This window comes from Manis javanica, chromosome 1 (assembly GCF_040802235.1).
Source record: "Manis javanica isolate MJ-LG chromosome 1, MJ_LKY, whole genome shotgun sequence".
Lineage (NCBI taxonomy): Eukaryota > Metazoa > Chordata > Mammalia > Pholidota > Manidae > Manis > Manis javanica.
In genome coordinates this window covers 234,591,420-234,603,551 of record NC_133156.1, presented here as the reverse complement: position 1 = coordinate 234,603,551, position 12,132 = coordinate 234,591,420, and the positions used below count along the sequence as shown (strand labels likewise).

Sequence of the window (12,132 nt, the reverse complement as noted above, 5' to 3'; positions counted from 1 at the left end):
TCTTAAAAAAAACTCACATATCATTTGAAGCTACCCATATTTACTCTGATAAATTATATCTATATTTATATTAAAATTATCACTCTACCTCAAGAAATTTGTTACTATAATTTCGTTCTTTGACCGTTGGGGTCTTCAATGAGGACTGTATAGAAATAAAAAGTGTCTTTTTTTAATATGTTCTTGGAGCTATGCTTAAAGAAAAACCATAAACTTTTTAGAGGGAAGCACTCCTAGACATACTGATGGTATTAAATTTGTTTCAAAATATCTTTTCTCCACGTATAATCATTCCTTTAGACTGCAGTCCTCCCTGCCCCATAAATTTGCTAAAGCAAATCTTTACTGAATGGTACTCCTTTGATAAGATATGCTGTAGCCTGTTCCTCATTTTTATCTTTCAGTTCACATTATGGTCATCCCCATCAACCCTATCTGGTCCTTAAATCAAACATTATACAGGATTTGTTTTGAATTTATTTGTATGCATTGTTTGTTAATCATATAATTAACAAATCTTAAAATTCTGTTCAACAAATGATTGATGGACATATAAAAATGATTAACCCCTGTAATAAGGAAAAATAAAAATAAGTTTTCTTGCTTCAGATGGAAAAAGAAAAAAATTCATAATGTTCAGTTTGATAAGAATGAAGAAAACAATTCTTAATTCTTAAGAATGAAGAAACCCTGGTGTGACTTCTGGAGGAGGTCAATTTTTGCTCAATTTTAAAATGCATATCCCAGAATTCCACCTTTAAGATTTTATCCTATAAAAAGTATGCAAGATGTATGCATGTGCATAATCACTGCAGTACTGCTTCTAACAGCAGCAGTGTATGGGCTAACAATAGGTCTGCTGAGAAATCACAGCACTTTAGAACTAGAAATGCCCTAAGTTATCATCTAATCTGATCCCATTGTTTTATGGATGAGTGAAATTATTTCCCCAAAAAAGTAAAATAATTTCCCTAAGATCATAAAGCCAGTGAGTAAAGTTTGGACTATGGTGTAAGCACTCTCTAGTATGTTTTGGTCCTTTGACAGGATGACTGCTATCACAAATACAAAATGCAAAACCAGAAAAGAATTGGATAGATAGGTCAAGGAGCAAACTCCAAATAGCTTTCTAGCTTCTTTTTTTGAAGCAGGTTTTTACAATGTTGTTCATCTATTTTGTCTTAAGAAATACAGAGTTTCCAGGACAGACTTGCTCATATTCAAATGCAAGTAATAAAAGGTTGGGAAGGAGACGCTCCCAAGTCAAATACAAATAGTTTGCAGGATTATAACCTGTTCAGTACTTATCTGTGCAAAATGTTCTTCTCAAAAGCTATATTATCAGGAGTAATGTGGCTTAATCACCTTAAAGAATAAAATGTTTGAATAATACAAAAATTTTATTTCTCTCAAATACACTATTTTACCAACTTCATTTTTTTTTTAGACATGAAAGTTAAGGTTAGAGTTAGATTACAATTGGACTGCACACATAAAATGACAAGAGTAACCGAACACCAGGCTTAGCAGTAGGAAAAGGCTAACCCAGAATTAAATGCAATCTGGATGAAGAGAGAGATTGATTTCACATGTAAGAGTTAGATATACTTTCATTTCTACAAATTTAAAAGTTAAACAACTTTCTATAAAGAAATTTAATGTATATTACCTATCTGTTAAAAAGGCACATATGAGATTCTTCGCATGTTTAGAAATTTCTGCATCTTCAGGGAAACATAGTGAGTTTTTGTGATCCATAATTTTGCTGTATGTTCCTACAAGTGAATCTGCATAAAATGGAGTATCCCCTAAAATTCCAAGAAAGAAGACACCAAGTGTAATAGAGAATGCAAATTAAACATTTTTAATCTAGTATTTAATGTTAGTTCAAATTTGCTACATGTATGAAAGAACAGTCAGTCAGTCTATCTACTAAGAAACTCAGTCAAAACAAACAGGCACACACCAGAATACATTTAAAAGTTTAACCAATGAACCATCAACTCTTAAGAGCAATATAAAATCAATGTTAACTCTAGAATTTGTTGGCTTTTTTTTTTATAATGGGAAAGGAAGCAATTTACTAGATAATTAAAGAAAAACATTACTAAATGGGGCCAGCTCAGTCAGAGTCCTCTAATGCTTAAGCTGACTGACTTTGGAAATTAGTCTCTAGAGCTGTGTTACAGAATATAGTAGCCACTAGCCATATGAGGCAATTTAAAAGTTAAATAAATTAAAATTAAATAAAATGAAAAATTCAGTTCCCTAACACCCTAGCCACATTCTAAGTGCTTGATAAGGCCAATGCCTACTAGCATACTGGACAGTGCAGACAGAAGCCATTTTCATCATGACAGACTGGACAGTGCAGCTCTAGGAGTTAGAGCAGCCCTATTATTTTACATGTGAGGAAGTGAAGCCCAGATAAATGACATGTGACTTGCCTAAGAGGACATAGTTAAGAGTTGAAAATGGCAGAAATGGTCTCCAAAGCAGTGTTCCTGCTGAATAATGACTATGATACAGAGGCACTGAAGCAAGTGTAAACACAGAAAAGGCTGAAGACATAATTCTAGTCCATTCTCACCTAAAGCCACAAGGGTTGAAGGCCCTGCCAGTATGCCTCAACTACTTGTCACCTTAGTACAAACCAGACTTTACCAAATCAGCCAATCCAAATCTTCAAAAGAGGTTTTGGGTATCCAGGTTGTTTTTGTTTGTTTTCAAAGAGGGGCAAAGGAGAGCTTTGAATTCAAGATTTTTCCAGTGCCATTTTTAACTGCAGTACATAGAGTCCTGTATGAAGTTCAGTGCCAACCAACCACAGCAAGCACTGGAACAAGGCTCAGAATACTGCAAATCAGTGCCATCCGAACTCATTAAATTCAGCTCTCAGAATTGGAAACAGTAACAGGAATTTAAATGATCTCTTCTGATTAGCCATGTGACTTCCTCCAAGTATTTTATTTTCAAAATCTCTACAAGAGTCTAGGCAAATGATAGACTATATCCCACTTTCAAAAGATTGCAAGACACACTTAAGGCATTACCAGATGGGCCAGAGGTAGCAAGAATGGACAGCTACCTGGGGATATATTGTCTGTGCAGAGACCTACTAAAAAGACCAAGTCCCCAAAGTAGGTCATAATACTATGACATGTGACTGAGCATAGCAAGATCAATACTACTTACACAGGATGGTCATCAAGAGAAGGCAATTTATGCCACAAAAAAAAACCCATGACTAATATCACTTACATTTGGGAATTACCAAAATATTCTGATTTTTTTAAAAAACCAATAACCATAACTCAATTATCATATAGATTTTACAGGTTTTCCACTACCAATTTCTTTTTTTTTCTATTAAGGTATTATTTATATACACTCTTTTAAAGGTTTCACATAAAAAACAATGTGGTTACTACATTCACGCATATTATCGAGTCCCCCCCCATACCCCACTGCAGTTACTGTCCATCAGTGTTCCACTACCAATTTCTTCTAGGGTCATCTTCTAGAAAATAAATTCTCCAATTTCTAAAACTATTATTTTCAACTCTAAAGTTGTTTCTTATGTTATTAGCCTTATTATCACACTTGCCTCACAAAGCAGATTAAACTACATCTCCCCTCATCCCCAAGCCAGGTGATTTAGTCATTGGCTTCCTTAACTGTAAGATATTTTTGTGACCCTAGTACTTAGGAATGAGAAATCTTAAGGATGAAATCTATGATGGAAAGAAAAGTTTTGAAATACTTGAGACTTTCACATTGTAATTTGGTCAAAGTAAAACAAATTATTAAATTTGCCGCTGAGTTTTCTGAGACTGAAATATTATTATAAAATACATTTACCTTGATAGTCAAGTGGTTGATAACTGTATCATTTGTTTTACTGGAATTACAAACCAAATATATATACAAGTAATAAACAGATGAAATACACAAACCAAATGTATATATAAGTAATAAATAGATGAAATACAGTTCATAAAAATCAATTACATTCACATAATTACATAAACAAAATAAAGAGTACTTTCAGTTCTCTATATTATTGGAACAAATATTAATAGCCTTATATTTAAAATATTTACAACAAATACTATTGATCAAGAAAATCTTAGAATGGAGGAATATTGCAGCTATAAACTTGCTTCTTGTTCTAATATTTACTTAATACAAAAAGGTCTACTGTCCATCAGTGTTCCACTACCAATTTCTTCTAGGGTCATCTTCTAGAAAATAAATTCTCCAATCTCTAAAACTGTATTTTCAACTCTAAAGTTGTTTCTTATGTTCAATTCCTTTCATATTCCACTTAATTACTGTGCCAGTATGATGCTTGGCTGCCTCTGTTCAGTTAACAATGTTATATCAGATACTATTAATTCAGTTTTCAGATATTTCACTTCTTCCCTAGGACACAGGCAATTAATTTCCTTTTATTCTCAAATTCCTGACTTAAAACTAAAGTGTTATGAGATGGGTCTTGAAAAAAGAACAAATTAAAATATTTACTTACCTACTAGCATCTCAAAAAGGAAAACACCCACAGACCACCAATCACATTCTCGCCCATAGTAACCATCACCCCCTTGTGATTTCAGAACCTCAGGTGATATATAATCAGGTGTTCCAACTGCTGTATCACAATGTACCATGCCTGTCTGGATAAACAGGAGAGATAAGAAAACCAGATGTGCATAAAATGTGTGTAAACATACATAAATACACATAATTCATTTATTATTACAGATGCAGTGGCTATAAACTGCTCCCAACTGAAGTTCATTACTGCCATGGCTTTGGGGAAAAATGCATTATGAAATACATAAAAATGTCTCAATTATGGTATATGAGAGATCAGGTATAATTTTCCAACTCTAAAATACAGACGCCTTTATTACTGAAAAAAGAAAAAGGTAGTAAACTCCATGGGAATTGTATGCAAATCAACAATTTTGTTTCTTCTTATGCTACAAAGTAGTTAGAAGAGAAGTAATAAAATGTGATCTTAAGGTACCTGACCTGGGGAAACAAAAGTTTTGTTAGAGAAAGGAAGCTTTGATATTTCTAAAAGAAATGGCAGTGATTAAGATTACAAAGGGCCCAGCTTAGAGGATGAATAAAAAAATGGTTCTTATTATATTAAGAAAAAAATGGGGCAAATAGGTCAATGTTAAAATTAAAAGACCTTAATAGTTTGAAAGTTACACCTCCAAGTTGCATATTTAAAATATGGAATGTGGCAGTAAGACATATAGCAAAATGATAAACACACCCTTATCTGTGTTTAGTTTCAGTGAGTAATAAGAAATCTGATATCCCTATCTGATGTCTTTTTGATAAGGACAAGAGAATCATTGTAGATATATGCACGGGTGTGTACATTTTGTGGCATGTATGTGTGTATGTATGCTTGTATATGCGTGTATGTTATGAAATTAAATCATTATAATAATAGTGGTAAATAATACTCATTCACCTCTAGCTCTGTCCAAACTTGCAAAGATTTTATAAGTGAATTTAAATGCCCTTCATTTCCTTTACCTACCCATCAAAGGGTGCATCACCCACATTCTTCATAAGGAAGCTACACAAACTACCAAAATACAAAGTATCTGACCACCTTGGGAAAAGGAAGTTCAATGTAGTTTGTAAATATGATTTACGTAAATGTTTTCATTTAAGTGCAATAATATATATGTTAAACATGGGAAATTAATTTCAAAAGCAATTTTTTCATTCCTCAAATTAGCAACAATACTCAATGTTTTCATTTTCCTAAGTATATAGCGAATAGAGAATACAAGTCATTTTAGCTTGAATATAAATTAATAAAATAAAACTTTTCAAAATAATTGAATAAATTATGAGGGTAACACTTTGTATGGATTACTACTTAGGATTAAAAATGAAGAAGACAGTGCCTGACTTCAAAAGGCAGGGTATATAATTAATTTTTATCACGGACTATCTTACACTTTAAGACTTTTGTTAGAGAAAAAATTAATAGAGACTCATTAGGATAAACAAAATCTCTTCATTTTACACATACCCATAGAAATCAAACTTTAAAAAACATGAAATCTTGTGAGACATAGGAGCTAAAACCTGACTGGACACACACAAACAAATGCCATTAAAAGGAAAATTATTTAGCATTCAATGGTCCAGAGGAAGGAGAGGAAAGGGTAAGACACTAAAAAGAACTGGCATAAAGTTAGGCTATAAGGGATGGACAAGCTAGGCTTTAAAGGAGTGAGGGTGGTATGGTAGCTTAGACAGAAAAAAGAGCAATAAAAAAAGGATTAAGAATGACTTCATATAAACCATGTTCAAGAAATGCAGTTGAGTCCAAATCAGTTAAATGTGAGGTTTTACATGATGAGGACGGAAAAGGCAAGTTGGAGTTCAGTTTGAATAACCATTTGCAGAATAAATACTTCGGTAGGACTAAAGAATTTCTAGTAGGTAATCTACATGAATAGCACTCTGCTTTTGGAAAATTTAATATTCCAACCACATTTTTTGGCCAATATATTGGTGGTTAAATTTAAAAAAAAGCTTTTGAAGATACTTTAAAATTGTCTCACAGGTAGATTCTCAAACTATTTGAATACAGAATCTACATTTATGACAAGTCTGATCCTATTCTAAAGAACTACAGAAAGGACGAACAAACCAAAGAGACGAGTTTACCTACAAGGGGTGTATGGGAAAAAGGTGGCAAGAAAGAAGCATGGGATTGGGGTGGTAGGGATAAGGAGGAAGGGATCCCCTTCACTGAGCAAACAATTTGCACAATTATGACTCTTAAAATCAGAGGAATGTTCCACAATCCAAAAAATAAACAATTAAAATCACAGTGGATGTGGGGGAAACTGAACAGAATACAAACAGTAAAAAATGAACCTGTTTTATAAATTAATAACATAACTATGCCAATAGGGATAGGGAAGAACTGACCTAAGTAACTTTGGAAAACACTATCTTAAATGGATACTATAAGGCTAAACACACAAAGAAAAGCTGCACAAAATAATACATTCCAGTTAGTAGATCTGTTTGTCATAGGGGAAGGCACTGGCAATTCTGAAGTAATTTTTTTGTGTATACTAGGGTTGAACAAGTAAGTAAAAAAACTTAGATATTGAGAGTCAGGTTTCTCACTGTCCAAAAGAAATTACCAAAAAAAAGAAGTAGAATGAATCCTGTAGTATCTGACTAGAATCAGAAGTACTGGTGTGAACTCATGACTTTTGATATATTATATATAAAGGCAGGTAAGTATAGGACTAAATATGAACACATGTGCATGATAATTAGTACATACAGTATGTACAATACACATGTGTCTGCTGATGGGGACTAGAAATACTGACACTCTAGGAGCAGGAGAGTAAAACTTGTGTCCAAATAGTTATGTCTAAATACCATTCTTGAATAAAAGAAATCAGAGGTCCTTGGAGAAGTGGCTGATTCCATGGCTGGGGAAGAGAAAATACAAATCTTCAACAACTTTTAATGCCAAAGGAAAATGATCCAAAAAGGGGGCATATCAAAAGGACATAGGAGCCACACTAAGGAGCTTACACAAGATAAGCAAAGTTTGGACTGAGTTTCAAAGTACAAGAAGCAATTTGCCAAGTATACTGGATTAATAGCATATACAAAGGCCAGAAATCCTAAAATGGCATGGTACAAAAAGAGCTACATGTAATTTAAGACCTCTGAACCATAAGGTAAAAAAGGTCGAATGATAGAGAATGACGGTGGAAAAACAGGCACGGATCACATCATCTTAAGAGGCTTCATATGACAAGCTAAGTTGTTTGAACTTTATTCAGTAGGTGACAGCAATCTACAGAAGGGTTTTAAGGTAGAGAGCAACATAAACAGGTATGTATTTTCAAAAGCTTTTGCAAACATTCTATATCTGGTGTTTTATAATTGCCAAAATATCATAAATTGAAAAGATTTACTGAAAACATAAAATAGGTCAATCACAAATCTTGAGTTGGCCCACGAAACTATTCAAAATGCTTCCTGTAAAGGTGGAAAAGAAAAACTATAAATGGAATTCTTTATCATCAGAAGCATTAAAAGCCTCAGCTTGACTGCTACATAGGGAGGAGACTATTCAGTCCATTTTAGTAATTAAAAATGAACACTAGCACCAGGGGCCCCCTTCCTCAGAGAGGAATATTCCTTGCCTTGTAATATTTTTGGATAGTAGAAAATCCGTTCTATCTAAAAAACAGCCGAACTGATTAAGTTTTATTTCCATTCGCATTGTGCAGTGCCCACAGGCACACAAAGTGTCTATTATTCTGGTTATCCCCCCGTGGTACTAATTATCATTTTCATTAGGGCTTTGGCTACAAATCTGCAGAACTTTTGAATGGTCTGTCCCTATTGTTTCCATAAACCTGTCCTTTTAAATGTGTAATTTTTCAGAAAATTGGGTTTTCCAGAAACATTAGTAACACCTTCATTTTAAAAATTGGTATCACTTGCAGAAGGGTTAAAGACATTAATGACTTAACAACCAGCTTTTTGAAAAGTTATAGTCTCTATTTGATATACACTAGAATATTAAGGGATAAAATATTATATTATTTTCAGGTACGAAGGTAAATTGTGCCTTAAAGGGTGGTGAACATTGCTATGAAATTCATAGATAGGCAAAGAGGGAACTCAACTTGTCTATCAGTGCAAGTAATTTTAAATAGCAGTACTTCTGTCACTGAGACACATCTACATGTAAATATACCATACTGTCACTGTCACTCACATTGATATTTTTTTCAGAGAAAAAGAGTAATAGCATCCAAAAAATTGTGTAATACACAGTCCATCAATGGCAAAATTTAATGAGACACCATTATTCTTTATCATGATTTTAAACAAACCATTTTAGTCCTGTGAGCTATAATTTTATGGTTGTATTTTATTTTTGCTTTTATCTATGGCATAATGTTTTATATGAAGCCAGAGGAACTCAAAAATAATTCAAGCATTTGTCTATAGGCAAACTTTTCTTGTAAAGGGCCAAATAGTAAATATCTAAGGCTTTGTAGGCTACTAGGATCTCTACTGCATATCTTCTTTTTATAAACAATCTTTTAAAAATGAAAAAAACATGTTTAGCACAAGAGCTGTACAAAACCAAGTCACAGCCAGATTTGGCCCTGTGCTCTAGTTTGCTGATACCTTCTATAGATGTGTAGATGAATGAAAATGAAAACATGAAGGCTTCTTAGGGTTCTGAGACCATAACAATAATCAAACAGAGACAAGAAAGTGAGGAAACTATAACCTGGAATAACACTATTCACATTAACAACTGAACAAAATTATAAATTCTATGTACAATTTTTAATTAAGAACACATTTATTCTTCAATATTATATAACTTCTCATTATTAATATTACTTGAGGAATGGAGATTTGGTATAAAGCAAGCAACATTTTTAAAGCTCAGTACTTAAAAAAATATTTGACTACATCAAAATTTTCAGATTTTTGTTCAAAAACACAGATGGGTAACAGACTAGAAAATGGTATCAGCAATATCTGTGGTTTATAGATTATATAAGGAATCTCTGAACTTTAACAAGAAGCCATTTAAAAAGGCCAAAAGATACAACACAGATAATTCACAAGAAACAACTACAAATGCATGAAGAAAGGTTTGACATCATTATATATAAGTTAAGTGCCATTTTTAAAAAACACTACTTTCTATCAATGAAATTGGTAAGATTTAGAGAGTGAATAATAGGAAGGGTGCATGAAGATAGATGGAGAAAGGATCTCTAATGCACTACTAGCAAGAGGTTTTAACATTTGCAGCCCTTCTGGAGATCAGATGATACTTTATTTATGTAGCCTCTGACACAGCAGTCTTACTTCTAAGTTTAGATTTACAGGAAACCCTTGTCAGAATATACATGGGACACATATGCAGATGTTCAACATAGTACTTTGGCAGCAGGGAGCTGGATGTGACCCAATCCAACACAAGGGAAAATGGTAAGTAAAATGTACAGATAGATACTATGGAATACTAAGAAACAATGCGCTAATTTACATATATCAGGAATATGTATAAAACCATTTTGAGTGAAAAAAAAGTAAACAAAATGATATCCATACCATTATACTATTTATATATACAGATGCTATACTAGTAGTCTGCAAGAGTTTATGGTAAACACATTACAGTGGCTATGTATTAGGGAAAGACAATCAGACTGACACTAAAAGATGGAAAACATAATAAAATAAAAATAATATGGGGCCTTTGTGTAGAATAGTAATGACAATAAGCTGTGAACCAAGGAGTATAATTAACTCAACTACACATACCTGAATTGAAAAATGAACAAAAATTATATAAGTCTTATTTTATTTTGCCCTGTAGAGATAATTTAAGATATTTAAATAGTTGAATTAAGTATATACTCACATGCCTGCAAAATCATTTTATAAATATATATATATAATATATATACTATCTTATGTGTATATATGTAAAAGTATATATTATGTATAAATGTACTTACTATATTATGCCTTGTTCCTCACGTTCTCACACTCTACAAGTTACTTTCCTTAACTACTTTTACCCACCCTAAATATATGTGGTGTGATATTTCTCTGCATGCTTCCAAAGGTTTCTAGCTTAATTAAAATCAAAATACACTTAAAAAAGTACAGTATATAGATATAATTCATTATATACAACAGACATTAAATAAAAAGTTCAACATTCTATTAGAAAATTCATACTTAATTCTCATTAATGACAATTTTCACTGTTAACCATTTCATACTAGATTATGACAAACACCACAAGAGGGAGCTTTAGGTACAAACTCTTACTAAGCATTGATTAATGTATGCAGAACACAGAGTAACAGACTATGATAAAGACCATGAAAGATGGGGATGTTGAGTTTTAACTGGATAGGCAGGACATACAAACCTAAACCAACAAAAATGGCCAATTAAGTATAGCATAAATTCTATTTGACATAAAAAGAGTGATTAGTCAGATTAGGATTATCAGGAAGAACTTTCTAGCTGAGGTAAAATCTAAGCTGAGCACACCTATATTTATTGCAGCACCATTTACAACAGCCAAGAAATGAAAGCAGCCTAAGTGTCCATCAGCAGATGAATGGATAAAGATGTGGTACATATACACAATGGAGTATTATTCAGCCATAAGAAGAAAACAAATCCTACCATTTGCAACAACATGGATGGAGCTAGAGGGTATTATGCTCAGTGAAATAAGCCAGGTGGAGAAAGACAAATACCAAATGATTTCACTCATCTGTGGAGTATGAGAACAAAGGAAAAACTGAAGGAACAAAACAGCAGCAGACTCACAGAACCCAAGAATGGACTAACAGTTGCCAAAGGGAAAGGGACCGGGGCAGAGGAAGGGAGGGAGAAGGGGAATAAGGGGCATTACGATTAGCACACATAATGAAGCAGGGAGGTATGGGGAAGGCAGTATAGCACAGAGAAGACAAGTAGTGATTCAATAGCATCTTATTATGCTGATGGACAGTGACTGTAATGGGGTATGTGGGGACTTGATAATGGGGGGAATCTAGTAAGCATAATGTTGCTCATTAACTGTATATTAATGATACCAAACTTTAAAAAAATCTAAGCTGAGCTTGGAAGAATTGAATCACTGATGAAGGCAGAACCATTAATAAAAGTGAATGTCACACAGATGGCATGAGTAAGTTAAGAGGTAAAGAGAAGAGAAAATCTGCTTAATTCAAACTAAACATCAATGACAAGATAATAAGAAATAAGATTAGCTATATAAGCATACTGGGAAGTTATAAAAACCATAAAAAAGATGATATCCAGTTTGTGTCAATATACATTAACATTTAGAAAGTCTGATACATGCAAGTCACCCTTAGATCCAACAAGGGACTAGAATGGAAGTAAAACATGATCCCTCCCCATCAGGAATTACAGTATAAAGAGAAAAAGATGAGATACAATTTTTGCAACAAAAATAAATCAACATAATTAGCTATGAAGTTAATGCTATTAAATGTATTAATCATAATACAAATTGTTCAA

General features: G+C 33.0%; 1 protein-coding gene across 10 annotated transcripts in view; it reads right to left on the bottom strand.

The window, feature by feature from the left end:
* ROCK2 (Rho associated coiled-coil containing protein kinase 2) overlaps window positions 1–12,132 on the bottom strand; it is a 171,186-nt gene that overhangs the window by 45,679 nt on the left and 113,375 nt on the right. For all 10 annotated transcript variants that reach the window (XR_012122700.1, XR_012122701.1, XR_012122699.1 and 7 more), the window contains exons 6-7: window positions 4,532–4,676; window positions 1,670–1,808 (exon numbers count right to left, since the gene is read on the bottom strand). Coding sequence is in view for 7 of the 10 variants with exons in the window: in XM_073216509.1 (XP_073072610.1) it covers window positions 1,670–1,808; window positions 4,532–4,676 (284 nt within the window). In the remaining 3 variants the exon portion in view is untranslated. The remainder of the gene's footprint in view (window positions 1–1,669; window positions 1,809–4,531; window positions 4,677–12,132) is intronic.